The following is a 16,706-nucleotide window of genomic DNA, read 5'->3' as shown; positions in this document are numbered from 1 at the left end:
GGTAAGGGTCTGCTCCTACTGTATTCTAAATCATGTACACTCGCAAATCTACTAAGCATGTTTGCTCATGGAGACCCTTCTAGGATATTGGGCAGGACAGGAGATGGTGAAAAACAGCAGACAAGGGCACCTGCAGCAGAAGCCAAACTAGGAAATTCCTGAGAAGCAGAAATTCCTGAGGGAGCTGACCCACACCTAAGTCTTTGGTGTGACAGCAAAGAAAAGGTTTCAATGCACATAAAGACAACACTGAAGAGTCTACTTCAGACATAAATATGCTAACAGATACCAAACTAGAAATAAGACTGAAGGGAACGGTCTACACTGCAAAGAATGGAGGACTGTTTTTTTTTTTTTCTCAAACCTTTTATTTTAAGTGTGGTTTGAACCCAGCAGTTGTGGTTTTCTTCAAAAAGCCGTGTTTCTTCTTCAAAGCAACGTTTCTGACGAGCAAGAAAAGAATAATGCTCTTTTTTTTCCTCCAGTCATTCCCATGCTAAGACCAAAACCAGATATTATATAAACAGAAGTGCAGTCACTGTGGAACTCATTCCTTCACAGCAGTTTGTCAGAAGAGTTATTAAGAATACAGCTGTTTAAGGGAAGCCCCAGGGACTGTTAAGCTGGGAGTCATTATGGAGTTACAAAGCAGCAGTCAAGAGGCCACTAAACCAAGAACACAAGTGGATCCAGATTCCTGTTCCACTCAAAAGGATGTTCACTTTGAAAAGCCTAACTCTTAAGAGTAATTCTTTAGGAGCTGCTTTTACTCTGTCATTTATTGCACATTGCAGACTGCCACAGATTTTGCAGAGAGCAATGCTAAACACTGTTGCCCTGATAATAAATAACTGCATCTCATGTACCATAAACTGACTTCAGATTGGTAGCAAGAATCCATTTCTGCTGGTTGATGGAAAATAAATGAGTATGAACCAAAAATGAAGCCAAATCCTTTCCCAAGCACTCCTGTCATCTTCTTAATGCACCTTATTATCTGAGATTTCTCATGCCATGAGAGTGACCCATACCCACCAAAAGGAAGGTGTGAAGAAGGTATGGCTTAATCTGGCTACTGCCATAAAAAAGTTTCTAGAAATACATTCACAACAAAAGGAGAGCTAAGTAGAATCTCTATCCTTTATTGGATGCAGGAGGCAACAGTGACCAAGGATAAGGAAGAGGTTGAGGTACTTAACGCTGTCTTCACCTCAGCCTTTAATAGTAAGACCAGTTGTTCTTGGGATGCCCAGACCCTTGAGCTGGAAGGCAGGGATGGGGAACAGAATGGAGCCCCCATAATCCAAGGGGAAATGGTCAGTTACCTGCTACACTTGGTAATATTATGTTTAACGGCTGGACTTGACCATCTTAAAGGTCTTTTCTAACCTAAGGGATTCTGTGATTCGATGATTCTGATAATTTTCAGTTTCACATGTAGCCCCCAAGGTCGCCTACGTTATTTTACACCCTTTTTTTCTTTTTTTAATATTTTACCCTATGATACCACAATACGAAACCAGTGAAAAGTAATACAGGGAAATCCAATTCTAATTTAAGCAGTTACACGAGTTGAATTAAATACCTAACCCTGAAGAGTAGGTAAGCCTGAGATGACTTATCTCTCTTCTTTTATATAACCATATTGTTTTTCCCCAGCTCAAAACATTTTAAATGCTGATTTATACTCTGCAGAGAGGGAAGGAACAGACAGCACTATGCCCACAGGCCCAAGTTCACAAGTTGCTTCTTATCTGTAGCCATTCTCTTTTATTTTTTTTCCTCACAAAAGTTTTAAATAACTCTAAGCAAGCATTTCATAAAGATCACGCTGTCTGAGGCGTTCATGAAAAATATGAAGACTTAAACAGTAAATCTACAAACATGACAAGAAGGGAAAAAAGACAGATAAAACATGTTGGCTCAGCACGATCTGAAATAGATTAGAGAAAGACAGCCAATGTGCTTTGAATGAAATTCTCAGAACTTGTTACTCTCTTGCTGTTCTCTTCTGATCAATACACTCAAGCAATTCCATTAGTCTTTTAATTCACTTAATTAAATAATATCGAGCATTACTAACCATAATGAACAAGGCTGGTAATACAGCCCTGAATCGAGGAGTGCAAGACATGAGACAGCTTTTTGTCTGACTTTATTTTCACAACTCTGTTTGATTAGGGGCTTCAAACTCTAAAGTATGGAAATTCAGATACAGGTAACTATTTATTTGAACTCTTCCCTGTTTAAAAAAATTAAATTATTTAAAACAATCAAAACCTCACTTATCAGTGTGATGTACTTTATTTTCTCAGTCAACTCTAAAGTGAGCTTACTGTTTGTACCAGACCATCATACTCCTTGTAAGCCATACATTCCACAAATGGCTGAAGTGTACTATGCCAGAATATGATCAGTCACTCAGAATTGGTACTGGCTTCTAAAATGCATTATTCAATACACACTTAACTAGGTGAGGATTCTATAGAATCCATAAAACAACCAAAATTCTCTCCACTATTAGTTAAATTTCAAAAAGCAAAACTCATGTTCACAATGGTATGGGTTTGGACAATTGGAGTGAAATTCCTGCAGGTTTATCAAATTCTGACCTGTTATTTCTAGTTCAAAAGTTGCATTTCAGTATTTTTGTGACAAAATATTCATTATTTTGAGCATATACTATGTCTTATATAAACATTTCATTACATGGAAGTCAAACAGAGTTCTAAGCCTAAGCGAAATGTACAGAAAACAACAATTTTATGGACTACAAACTGAAAGGAGGTAGCTGAGGTTCATCTTTTTTTCTAGATATAGTTAGAACGGCAGTTGTGACAGACAACACTAGATGATGCTTTATATGACAGCTAGTCACATTGTCATTGCTTCCTTTCTGGTTTTATTCACAGATTAAAGAGGAAATTAAAGTTTAATGATCCAAAATTTGTTTTGTCTATAGAAGTAAGTATGGTTTCAATTGTTTTGAATGTCATTGTTGGAATTAACCAGCTTCACTGAGAAAGCAAGATTAAAAACTTTCCGCAACCTAAGAAATGGGTTTGAAAAATATTAGATACATAAATAGATAATTCCCCATTAAATACTTCTGTATTGAATAAGATCCAATTAATACTCTACAGAATTCTTTGATAATGCTGGTCCACTTTTTTTTCCACTTTATACATAAAAACAAAAAACTTTCCTGGTTAGAACTCTCATATCATTTATTCTTCTATGAGGTTTTTTCATTTTTATAATTAATTGTGGCTCAGTGCTTTAAATTTCTTCATTTTATTATGGAGCTCAGAGTTATGGAAGTAAAGGCCCATGAGATTTCTCACGTCTTAAATGATTAAGAGCTATAACACGCATGTCTTTGTTAAGGAGAGGATAAATTGGTAGAAGTATTACAATTTTAGAACAAGTTAAAAAAAATCCTGCTGGTGACATTTACAAGGGAGTTGATTTTTAAGTTATATGAACTTGCAAACATCAAGAATATTAAAGCTTATACAGCAAAGACAAAGTCTACTGTCTACATTGCAGCGACTGTGTGAATATATCTTTTTCTTGGAGCAAATCCACACTGAAGAAAGACTGAATTCCTAAGGGAGTTTTGAAGTATAATAATCAAAGTTAAGGACTTTGAAAAGAGCAAGAGTGATACTTGTTAAAATATTTAATTTCATATTGCAATATTTAATTGCATTTCCTAATTAGATTTTAACATAAAAAGACAAGACAGCACTACAGTTAAGACCACTGTTGACAAGTTCAACAGCCAGGCCAGAGACTAAATAAATATGGGAAATGTACCCCCTTCCTCTAAGGACTGGGGTGACTCTTCTCACTTGGGCATTTTAGAGAATGTTACACCACACTAATTTATTCTAAGAGTTAACTGAAGAATTCAGTTGTCGCTCCTATTAAGAGAACTAAATTAAAGCACAGAAAAAGAAAATAACTAGAAGATAACAGTCTTTGCAGTGCTAGAGTTTTTCCTAAATGATTCTTTGCAGGTTTATTATTTTCAGTTATTGTTTTCATTTTCAAATGGAAATCATGAAGTAAATTATATGGTTGTTTAGAAATACTCTGACTCTAGGAAAGAAAACAACCCAATTTCAGTTATTTCATGTAAAATGTACTGAAAACATTTTAGAAGGGTGCATCTAAGATTATGAAAATACATATGTAAAAATGTAATAGGCTACCAATGAAAAATACCATAATTTAAGAAAACTTTCCACAAACAGTACAAAAGGCATTGGCCACTACTCTTCCAGCTGGCAAATTTCATATAGATATATAACAACATAGAAGCTTCTGCAAGTCACCATTCATTTAGCCTGTACTGCATCTCCAACAATTGACAATGTTGGATGTTCTGAACAACACTGAAACCCACAAAACACTGTTTTATTATGAAATACTGTTCCTACTCTGCCTGGGAGTTAAATTTTCATTCCTCTGTCCTCTCCAGACTGAGCTTGCTCTAAAATGGTCCACTTTAAGTCAGTAGGTCCTCTTGTGGCATGAGGTATTATTAGAGATGGCACTGATTATTCACCTCTGCCTTGAAACATTAAGAAGTTAATAGAACTGATTTTTTATCAGTCTGTCACACGTTATTCAAGATGTTGGGGGGAGGAAACAAAAATAGAACAACTCCTTGCTCTTCCCAGCAAAGACACACCAGACTGAATGGAGTAAACACACCCAAGGAAACATTTTTGTTGTCAGACGTAACGATGGCAAGATTAAAATCACACTGTTTTAAAAAGGGAGGAAGCTTGTTCACACGAGACACTACACTGACATTAAGGAAACTTGAATTTATGTAGACAGGGAAGTATTTTGATGTTGTACAACAGCAGTTGAAATTTCGCCTCATTCAGCAATACTGGCACAACTACTGGTTACTTTTATATGGGAATAAAAGGAAGCCATCCTTTCTGTATAAAGGGAGCCAGGCAGAAAAAAAAGATGACCCAAAACATAGCACTGCTATGATACATGCTTCCAAAATGCATTATTCCCTTGAGTAAGAAAAATAAGTGGCTTTTAGAGAATGTTTTCCAGTGCACATTTTTTGAAGCTTTGCCAATGTTAAGACTTTCTCATTTTCTGCCTGCCAGGGACAAATCTATAGCTGGAGCAGGGGAGTTGCCACAGGTGCCTCTCATACATTTTCTCCCTCTCCTTTTAACTGATCTCTCTCAAAAACCAACTTGAATACAGAGATAGACCGCTACATACTGAGTTCTTTCCTTCTGTAAATATCCACAGAAAATTCCACCTTTAAGATTCTCTAGAAATAAGTTATTCCCTACTTCTGCCAAAAGCATCAAGAAAGTTTCATGCATCAAGAGTTATACAATTCAAGTAAGAAAACAGGAAGTAAGAAGTAAAGGAAATTAAAACAATTGTATGGATAACCATCTGCTTCCCCAGATCAAACATATTGAGTTAGAAGTAGACTTTTTTGGGTACATTCTACAAATCTCATCTAGCAGCTACATTTTTCCCATTTGCCAAGGTGTTATGTCCATGAGATTTGCAATTCCTGAGTAAAAAAAAAGACATTTCAATGCAGAAATAGCTATCAGCAGGCAACTATGTGGCTAAAGGGAGTCTGAGTTAAGTCAAATCCGACTCACCACAGTTAAATGTTCCAGTAAGTACGCCACATCAACCATGTCCGCAAGAATTAGAAGCCTTGTGACAGCTGTGAGCAGGGATCGTGCTGCTTGGACAACAGCCTGCCTCTTAGGCAGATAGCAGGGATCACTGGTAAATGCCTCTGCTGATACCTTTAAGGCTTGACCTGCAAAACGAAGACAAATTCCCTTAGGTTATTTCACAACATCCAGGAAGAAAAAGCTGTGTTATTTGGCAAATCGCAAGTATTGCAAATAAATTTGGCATCTCATTGTTACCCTATAGCCTTGAAATGAAGGTCAATTACTACAGATCATGCAGAATGTTCCACATTTTGATTGATGTTCTGTTTCTTTTCTTCTGATTCATTTAATTCTGAAATGATTCCCTTGGCAATAACACCATTACTCTTAACTGCAGACGAGGCCAGGGGTGCCATGTTAACCTTTTCTAGTCATTGCTTTTTATATTACTATGTACCTTGCTGTCCTTGCTATTAAATAATTCCTGGTCACAGAAGGAAATCAAATATTGTTCTTCTCATTATAATCATATTAAAAATAAAAGAATGAAAATCTCATACACCTGACTGATAAAATATGTGAAATCTATACAAGGGAACGAGTAACTGTGCCAGCAGACAATATATTGCTCTCCAACATGAAGTTTTGCAAATTATATTTAACAGGAACAACAGTGATAAACACCCAAGCTTACTTTTGGCAGTCTGTCACCTATATGTATTTTGAGGAAAAAAAATGCCATTACGTTCATTTCTGAAATCATTTCAAAGACTATTGTCACCGGAGCAGCTTTGCTAATGATGGTACAACCTTGAGAAAACTTGCTCTACACAGAACAGCACTCAAAAGCTCTTGTGACACAAGCACAAACTGCTAAAGTAAACCTTTGACTCATTAAACTCTCTATATGAAGTTGGAAACCAAAGATGTATCGAAAGTCACAGAAATTAATAATTTTGGCTGTGCTAAAATTAGGTAAAAACATTAGTAAAGGTAGCTATTAGAAGACTACGTATTCATTAAGCCACCCCTTAGCTGATGACAGCTTTAACCATGTCCTGGATTTTGGATGCAACAATAAAGAAAAATACAACATTTAAAAAAAATGGTATTGTTCCAGAGTTAAATGCTTTTTTACCCAAGTCCTAAGTTACCCAAGTCTTGGTATGACAATGGAGTGTGCTTATCTGAGTAGTTACTTGTTTCACAGTGTTTTCTGCAGAGAGAGACTGCAGGAGGATGCAATTTTTGTTTCCTTTTGTTCTACAAATTCTGACCAAAAGTAAGGAAAGAACATTGCCTGCTGAAATAAAATTCACACTACCCTTAGTACTGTATAGTTTCGCCCAAAGGCAAGAAAACTGGACAGGACTTACACATGAATGCCATTGGCATGTCTACTTCAGAGTACTTGAAGTGCTGAAGTCATGGAAAGAGTTTTGTCACTGAAGCAAGTATGTGTTTTTATAAGCTTTGGAGTCCTCAAATCCAAAACTAAGCAAAAAGGCTTGCACAGAATACATACATAGAAACATAAGGGATTTTCCTTACAGATTTATGTGCTCCCTCAGTCAGAACTGAGAACCGCTCAAGTGCAATGGAGTTTGCTAGACTGGCTCTATACAGATCTTCAAGATTTAGAGAAAAAAAAGTTTTGCTGCTTTTACTGCACTAGAGAAAAATATTGAGCAAAGGCTATAGAAGTAAATCTACTGATGACTACAGAGGCTCCATACCAGCACCTAAGACAGGACTGGCCTGATTCTCAAAACACTGAATACTTCCAATGTGCTGGAACTCACCAGTTTTCCAGGATCCCCATCTTTAATAGTGCTCTCTATTCTTCTCTTGGATTTATTAAAGTCTTTGTGCAAATCATGTAAATTAAGTACATGGTTAGCAAACTCCGTAAATAAATAAAAACCACACAGATTTGAGATCCAGTTCTAGCATCTGCTACATGACAAAAAAATAAAGCAAAAAGTATCAATTTCTTGTGTTCAGGACAGCAAATCAGAACTATTCTCCAGTAGTTGGTGAGATAACACCAACACCATAGCCGAGCACACCACAACAAATAAAACTACAGGAAATAAAAAGCAAATATTAATCAGAACATTTGATCTTTAAAGGTCCTTTATTTCCCCACCTGCAATGGACACACTATCACAAAACTAAAATCCTTGCTTTCATTTCTCTTAAGACATCAAATAGGAAGAAAACTTCCCAAATTTCTGAAAAAAAGCCATATCAACAAAAACTGTCTCCATTTTATTTTCACATTATTTCATTACTATCCGTTTGTCCTGACAATTATTGGGTTTGAATATCTTAAATTTGACATGTTACATTTCAGGCTTTAAAAGTACAAGTTAACATCACATGTTCTTTATGCGTTTGGCATGTGTACACTATAGCTTTAATTCAGACCAATATAATTGTCAAATTCTTAAAAACACTTGCACAAAAACATGAAGCTGATACATGTGATGCCTTAATAAGACAAGAAAGCATGAAACAACGAACTGTTTCCTGCAATTAAGATGTGTGAGTGCAGAGCTGTCCACCTTGGTCCCTCAAGATTAATTTTAACAAATTCCAACTAAAGCATCAGGGAGATGCTGTTTGCCAAGACAATAAAATTACCATTGCTGCTTGACTGGCCACCTGGTAACTTTTAAACTTTCTGACCAACTTCAACAAAATTTTTACACAGAGAAAGATACTGTAAGTTAGATAATGACTTTTCCATGAAATAGGATATCAGGAAAGAGACAAAGTTAAAGCTCTCAGTGATGGCAAGGTGGGGCTGGCAGTAAAAGCTCACGTACCATAAGTCTCAAAGAATCTACAGAAACATCGACATGCAGATTTAAAGGAAGACAGCTCCTCCTTGCTCCACTATTCATGGACTGACTTTTTTTTTCTAGACAGACACCATCTGAAGTGTTTACAAGGAGAGGAAGAAAACAGCACAGAATATTCTACTACTGGTTATTTATTAGCACTTAAAAGGATTCAACTGGATTCACTACTATTTTTGCAATGTCTTGCCATCCAAGCAAAGACAAAGCAGCCAGTAGGTTATTTTAACTCAGCACTTTAAGGCATATTTGCAAACAGGTTTGCAGCCCAAGATAAATTTGGTCTGTTAACCTCATACTTCTCAGGGTAAAAGGATAAATAGTAAGTCAACTTGGGGAACCTTAAACTTCTTAAGCACAGAGTCTGCTGCTGTTCAGAACTTATGTTGAAAACTAGTTCAGTCTTGAGGAACTGACAAGAATTAATGAAGAGAAGGCAATAAGAAAACAGAACTGGTTACTCTGAGAAGGAAATCTGCAGTGCAGGGGACAGTGAGAGAATCAGCCAGAGGAATACAATAGGTCATCCTCAGTCCTGTGGCTCCACTGTCATCCAAGGCCCAGTTTCAGTGTAGATCTGAGTGACCTTAGCTGAGAAAATTTTTGTAAGGTGAAAGTACGTACATCATCTAACATCACACAAGATAAGCGAAAACACAGAAGTGGAATTGTGGAAATAGTATTAATTAGCAGTTAAACCCAAGAGGAAAAAAATACCAGCATGAGAAGTTATAAACCTTAGGCTCTTATCAAAAAGACCCAGAAACCCGCAAGATAACAGCTCTGCAAAACTGAGCCACAGTTCCAAAGACGCAACAGAGGCCAACATTTTCCCACGTGACTGACAACTGTCTGGCCAGCATTCCTGGGGGTAATAAACACATTAACACTTTACTTAGTCACTCATTAGTCTTGGCTATCATTAGTAACTTAGCTAGGTACTATATGCACTAGGCAATAACCAAGTACCTTTTATAACTTCTGTGTTTCCCACTAGTAGAGTCTCTTTGTGCATTGTAAAAGTGATTCAAACAAAACTGACCAGGGAAGGCAGAGCTGCAGCGTTAAGTGTCCGACCCCAACAGACCTGCCTAGCAGGATGGAGGCGATAGGTCCCTTTTTTAACATTTGCAAGGCAGCAACAGAAGTGACAACAGTCACTCCTTAAGTCTACTCAAAATTCTAATATTTACTTTGAGCTCAAAGTAATAATGATTTAAAGCAACAACCTTCTACTTTGAGCTCAAAGTCACAACAATTTACAACAACAACTTGGATACAACCAAATTCATCCAAAAGTACCAAGAAAAAAAAAAATGAGGTAGATTTAAGGAAAAAGAGAAAAAGGAGAAAAGTAGCAGAAGAAAAAAGGGAATATAACAAAAATAATCACCACCCTAACAAATCCACCAGAGGTTTCAGTAGGAAACATGGTCCATGGGGCAGAGGGTGTGCACATGCGCTTCTTGGCACTGATTATTTATAGAGAAGCTCCATCCCCTGTCAGCATACAAGGAGCACATAGGAGGGCTCTCGCTGCAACTGCACAGTACCCCTGCTTAGAAAGCTCTGGAATGGGGGCTGGGGGATCCAGAAGCCACTAGCAATTCTAAGGACCCTTGCCAGAATAACCACCACTCGAACTCCAGGTGCGCATGTGCAGCCAGGGTTGCTCCTGTGCAAATCCCTCAGCATCAGGTCTAGCACAGACAGACCAAAGAACCTCAGCAGCCTCTTCCTATACCTCTCTGTCCTCTGCTGCCGCCAAACTGCTTAAAACCCCAAGCACACCCACAGTGTTGCACCAAGATGGATATTTAAGACATACAAACAAATACAAATAAAGAGGTTTGGCTTTACATACAGATTTGAGAACTGGTTGGTTAGGAAGGAGTGAAAGTACTCTGTTGTGAGAAGTCCAGATAGCAGTGAGTGGTGAGCCTATAAGTTAATAATTGGTCAGGAAAGAAGTAAGATATAGCTTAGCTGAGGATAGGAAATGATAGGAGACAGTGTAATTACCAGAAATATTTTCTAAAAGTTGGGAACAAAAAAGATGATGTGACAGCACTGCAGCTCCTCAGATACCTCCAATGTAATGTTTCCCCGACCCATCAACACAAAGCTCTATGACATGTTCACAGATCCCACATGAGATGACTTGAGCAGGTCTCTGCTATTGTACCTTCCAGAAAAGAAGGTTTGTATGGATTTGGGTGTCCTTCAAGCACCCAAGACACTTCAGAACCTCAAGTAGTCCTAAAATATGAAAATAGTACCATTTCAACATTGATGTCTTCTGGGCAATTGAGCCACGAAAACAATTAGGTGACTGGAGACCTCTCGTATGAGGAAAGGCCAAGTGAGCTGAAACTGTTCAGGCTAGAGAAGAGAAAGCTCAGAGGGATCTTGTCAGCATGTATAAATACCTTAAGGGAGAGTGCAAAGCAGATGGATCCAGACTGTTCTCAGCAGTGGCCAGTGACAAGGCAGTAGGCAGTGGGCACAAACTGATGCACAGGAGGTTCTGCCTAAACATCAGGAAACATTTCTTCACTGTGAGAGTAACTTAGCAGTGGCACAGGAAAGCTGTAGAGTCTTCATCCTTGAAGGTATTCAAAGGCTGACTAGACATGGTCCTGGGCAGATTACTGACCCTGCCATAATGGGGGATTGGACCAGATAACCTCCAGAGGTCCCTTCCAACTTCAACCATTCTGTGACTCTGTGAGTGAAAGCATGGGCAAAGACAAGCCAGAAGGGCCTGAAATCCGACCAACCCTTTAGAAAGAGTCAGATATAAGCTGGAATAGCCAGATAAACAAGTACAAAGTCACAACCCTAAAATAGAGCTATGAGATACAGCCTAGGCAGATAGGAGCTATGAGTACAAGCAGCAGAAAATGACAGCTCCAATAACAATACGATGCTAGAACTTTCTTAAAATGCAGCAGACAGCATGACAGTTCAATGCAATTTCATCCATTTTATTGTAATTCCCATCTACTGGATATTCTTCCATAATTATATTTGTCACATACAATGAAACACAAAGGACAGTGCCCTTTTAGTGGCACAAATAGGGAAGCAGAAGGATAGGAGTATTCATAGTATTTTGATTACTTTAGACATTCAAATCCAAAGCAACTCAAAGAACCAAAGTCAAGATATAGCATAACTACACAATTACTGTAAAACAGACACTTCCAAGACTATTTAGCACACAGGTAGGTGACTTCCAAAGTAAATGGCGTTACTGCCATTAGCTGATCAGCTACTGACTGCTACTGCCAATATCAAATGACTATTAGTTATGCATGTGCTTACACAAATCTATGCTTGGGGATAGGGAAAGGTGAAAAAACAATTCAGCAACAAGTAATTTTCTAAAAAGTAAGAGAACCCATACATGTTATCCAGCACCAAAATTATCCAAAAATTTACATGAAAATTCCTTTAAAAAAATAAGCGTAAGCCTGTTGGCAAATTTGCTACTGGCAAATTGCTGACCAAAGGTACACGCTTCTGCTGGGCTGCTAAACAACAGCCAGCAACCTATACAGATACTTGCAGTAATACCACTAACCGCAGTCAGTGAGCACCCCTCACAGACAGTGCACAACATCACACGCTGACTACAGCTAGATATTCTGTATTGTTTTAGGCAAGAACATCAGAATTATGCTTTCATCTCTTTGAATAGACTTTTTCCTCCTACTAAATCCTCTGTAAATATCAGATTTCTCCATCTTCTGTTTGTACATCTGGCTTTCTTCTCTCTCTTTTTAACTGCAGCAGTGCAGAATCCAGATGGAATGCAGTGAATTTTATGCCATTCTTGTGTCCTCCCACAAGAGGGTATGGTTGCCAAGAAAGCCCTGTCACCCACTCTTGTGAACTGTACCCTTAGAGGCTGGTGGATTTACAGTTCCAGAGAAACACAGTTGTCAAAGGGAGTTTACACCAATAATAGCAAACTTATAAACTCTGATTTACGCTAGTATTTGCAGCTTCAATTTCTGCAAGCATGAACTAACACATAAGAAGCAGGATAGTAATATAACAGAAGATATAGCAAGGAGAAACTATAAGCACGTAGAAAAATGCATTAATCATGCTAATCATTACTTAGTCATGGGTGCTTAAGAAGCAGAACTCTTTGTGTTTAGGTAACATACGCCTGTGAAACTCAGGACCATCCTAGAAAACTCACTTGAGATTTCAAAGCTGCTCTGAGAAAGATCAAAGCATAATGGAAAACTACTTTGTTTTCCCCTGATAAACACAGGCGAAGTGGCAGGCCACAGACACTTTTTCTAGCAAGGACCAAGCTCAGCTCCATGGTGCCTGTGCTCCCTGTTTGCGTTTCCTCTGCCTTGGTGCTGTTTCAGAGTTTCCCAGGATCACGAGCAAGGACCAAGCTCCATGGTGCTCATGTCTTCATTTGCATTTCCTCTGCCCAAGTGCTGTTTCGGAGTTGCCCCAGATCATGACATAACAGCAATAAATTTATTCTTTTAATTTTCAGTGGCTTTGTGGCTGTTCCTGCGTTCTGCCTGCATTTGACTCGCACAATCGGTACCAGAGAAGGAGAGGAGTCAGTGTCACACCAGAGTGCAAAAAAAACATCCTTTCTAAAAACAAGAGATTAAACAATACTAGTCATAACTATGATCACCTGTTCTGCTCCCACAAATCCCATCTCCATCTGCGACAGCAAATAAAGGCTTCTGCTTCAGCCAGTCAACTGGAAGTGATGCTATCAGGGTCAGGGCAAATCAGATTGATACCTCCTGCATGTTCCTACTATTCAACACCTTGATAACTCAGATTCTCACATTAGCTTCCTGTAGATGTTACGGGACATTTTTCTCCTGCCACATACTCTCTTACCCTACTCAGATACCACTGTATTCTGTTGCATTGCAATTATTTCACCACTGCATACCAGGAAGTTTCACTTCCACATCTCATACTGTTCTGCCTAATGTGTAATCAGAGCCACCACACACCCCCTTCATGCCTTACACCCATCTCTTCATTCTCCCTTTCCCACTCAGGGACACCTGATCCAGTGATGGTGATGTCAGAAGCTTTTTCTACAAGGGATGTGTTCTTCATTTGCTGAAAAGGGTACAGCACAGATTATTTTAAGCCGCTTGTATATCTAAATTCTGCCTCCCAGCTCAGACTGAAAGTCCCTTAGATGCAGAGCCTAAACATGTACCCCAATGTAGAATGAGAAAGCTGAGCTCATTCTTACTATTTTGCAGGAGAGAAAGAACATCATCTAATACTAGAGATCACTATCCCCTTCCTTTAGTAAACATCCTTACAGTACGTTCCCTATTCTTTGCCAGTGAGTGGTAGCTTCCTCCATGCCATCAAGGCCTTGCATCCCTGTTTAATGTCAAAAAAACATTAAATACAGACATTTGGAACATCAAATTATTTTTTCTAATTTCCTTTTAAATAGTAACAGGGCTCAAAATATAACTCCAGCACGTAACTTGCTTTCAATTCACTGTTGTATGTGATGAAAGACTTATCTAGGAACACACTTGAGCATGATAACAGCTAAACACTAACACCGCAATAGATAGAAACAACGGAGACAACAACTGTTGTGTTTCTGACCATATATAGTCCGTAAGCAATGGAAATAAATACCAAACATTTTAGCTATGCCTGTGCAACTCTGAAAACTATGAGCAGTCACACCTTGACGTGAACGTAAAAAAAAGCATTATCCTAAGTATAACACTATATAATGCAGATTCCTTAGATAATGCTTCCCCAAATGAACTACATCACTATAAAACTGATTAAATATCAGAATCAGGATATTAATTATACTCTGATGTTTAGTGTCAGAAGCATTCATTGTTGATCAATGCTTCTTATTCCTTTGTATAGGGGTCAGGCATTTTACTGTTAATTCACAGAACATTATGAGTCAGAAGGCAATTTTTGATATGCTGTATACCTGAAATCTGGCAGTAAGAATTTTTCAAAATACTTATATTTGGGTTTAATATATTATTTTAAAATAAAAATGTATCTATGAGTGCCCTTTAACAAACCACCAAATCGGATCAACTGGAAAAGATGGCAATTCTTCAGTCACTAGGCTAGCAGATTTCTGGGCGATGCACATAGTTCAACATCCAGAAGCCTGCCTGGTGATTTAAGAGTTCCAGAGAAGGTGAGTCAAGATGTGGGTATAGGTAGGCCTTAAAAAGTACTTTCTCAAGAGAAATCTCTAAGGAAAATGTGGAGGACATCTGTATTGAAATGATCAGCCCCAAAGCTGCAATCTCCAGTAAGACTTCAGACATCAAAGGAAGCAGAAACCAGATAAATCCAGGGAATATGCCTGCCAACCATTACAGCAGCACTTTTTTTTCCTCAGATCCCTAACGGGACTCAGCTGAGTTTGAGACATCAAAATTTCATCTAGTCACAGCATTTGTCAGGACCAAACTGTAGTCAGTGCAGCCATTCCCATCCACCCATAACTAAAGACATTTGATTAGTCACTAATGCACCACATGATTTAAATACAACAAATCTTCTATTTATCTTGCCTCCACTTTTCACTTTTATCCTATTAATTTGCCCTTTTATTCTCCAAAACATCATTATGAACAGGATTAGTAGCAGCAGCTTGAAAAAAGTCTATCAACCTCTAAAAGAACCTCTATTAATGAACTCCAAAAGTAAGAAAGCAGCATTTTCACACTGGCAATTGACATTCAAAAGAAATAAGCATTTAATCTTCATGTTACAGTCTTCAACATAAGCTCGGTGACACAAGCTAAAATGCAAGAAGAAGCAAGAGAGTACTTACACTTTCCAGATGTTGGGGTGCAACACTGGGACTGTGAGTTTGGTTCACATGTGAGTAAAATTATCTGCATTTCAAAATGCCACTATACAAGTAAATACAAGCTGTAGCCATGTGCAAAAAATTCATAGTTTAAGAGCATATTAATAAAGATATCTCCCAGTCACCACAGAAAAATGTGTCCACAGAAAATTAAATGCTATATACTATGACATGTATAGCAGGTGACTGCATGCAAGCATAGTTTACTACCCACTCCCTTTCAAAGAGCCTGAAGTACATAACATGAGACATTTAAAAGCAGCAGAAAGTGATTTGAATAATAGGCAATAAAGTTACATTTGATGTGGCATACTACAAATTAAAAAAAATACATAGCTTCAAAGGACTAAAAATGTCAGTAAAATTAACAAACTGCTATTTATTTCACAATTGTTCACCAACTTCTTAAAATTAACTTCAACAGTTTGGCAAATCCTTGGAGCAAGATCAGCTGTGAACATTCAATTTGTCATCTCATAACGATAGTTGATAACACGGACTGAACTTTCTTTTAAAATGTATGAGGTGTATACAACATACTTTATGTATTATTTATTTTTTTAGTTATCTCTGGTCTTGGCTGAGAATCAATAAATTGAAAATGTGAAATATTTTTATATTATCTATCTATAAAAATCAATATAAACCTATATATTAATATTTTATTCTTGTCTTGTGTTATCAGCCTGGAATGGATGGGCTAACATCTTAAGAGTACTCTGAAATGAATGATGTTTTAAAAAGCCTCAGCTGATCAGCGTGACATATAACAGTGATATTTGCTGGTCATAATGCTTTTAATCACAAAGGGACTTGAGTTATATGCATATATCGAACTCCAAAACGCAACCACCTCTGGATTCAGAGGAAGCCAGTAGCTACTAATCACTATCCTGTACAACAGCAGAGACTCAGAAACCATCCCAGCTGCTTGTGGAGGAAGATTAAAATAAAATAAAAACAATTGCACCTGAAGGAGGGCTACAAGAAAGCTGAGGAGGGACTGTTTACAAAGGCTTGTGGTGATAGGACTGGGGGCAACAGCTGTAAACTGGAGAGGGGTAGATTTAGACAAGACATAAGGAGGAACTTCTTCACCATGAGAGTGGTGAGGCACTGCCCCAGGTTGCCCAGGGCAGTGGTGGCTGCCCCATCCCTGGAGGTGTTCAAGGCCAGGTTGGATGGAGCCTTGAGCAGCCTGATCCAGTGGGAGGTGTCCCTGCCCATGGCAGGGGGGTTGGAACTAGATGATCTTTAAGGTCCCTT

The 16,706-nt window shown here is 38.2% G+C and overlaps 1 protein-coding gene across 4 annotated transcripts in view; it reads right to left on the bottom strand.

The window, feature by feature from the left end:
* The window catches only part of CTNNA3 (catenin alpha 3), a 470,553-nt gene that overhangs the window by 434,328 nt on the left and 19,519 nt on the right, over positions 1-16,706 (bottom strand). For all 4 annotated transcript variants that reach the window (XM_054071284.1, XM_054071288.1, XM_054071285.1 and 1 more), the window contains exon 4: positions 5,664-5,830. In XM_054071284.1, coding sequence (XP_053927259.1) covers positions 5,664-5,830 — 167 coding nt within the window. The remainder of the gene's footprint in view (positions 1-5,663; positions 5,831-16,706) is intronic.

This window comes from Cuculus canorus, chromosome 7 (assembly GCF_017976375.1).
Source record: "Cuculus canorus isolate bCucCan1 chromosome 7, bCucCan1.pri, whole genome shotgun sequence".
NCBI classification, from domain to species: domain Eukaryota; kingdom Metazoa; phylum Chordata; class Aves; order Cuculiformes; family Cuculidae; genus Cuculus; species Cuculus canorus.
Note: the sequence above shows the minus strand (reverse complement) of the source record. Positions and strands in the feature narration are given on the sequence as shown.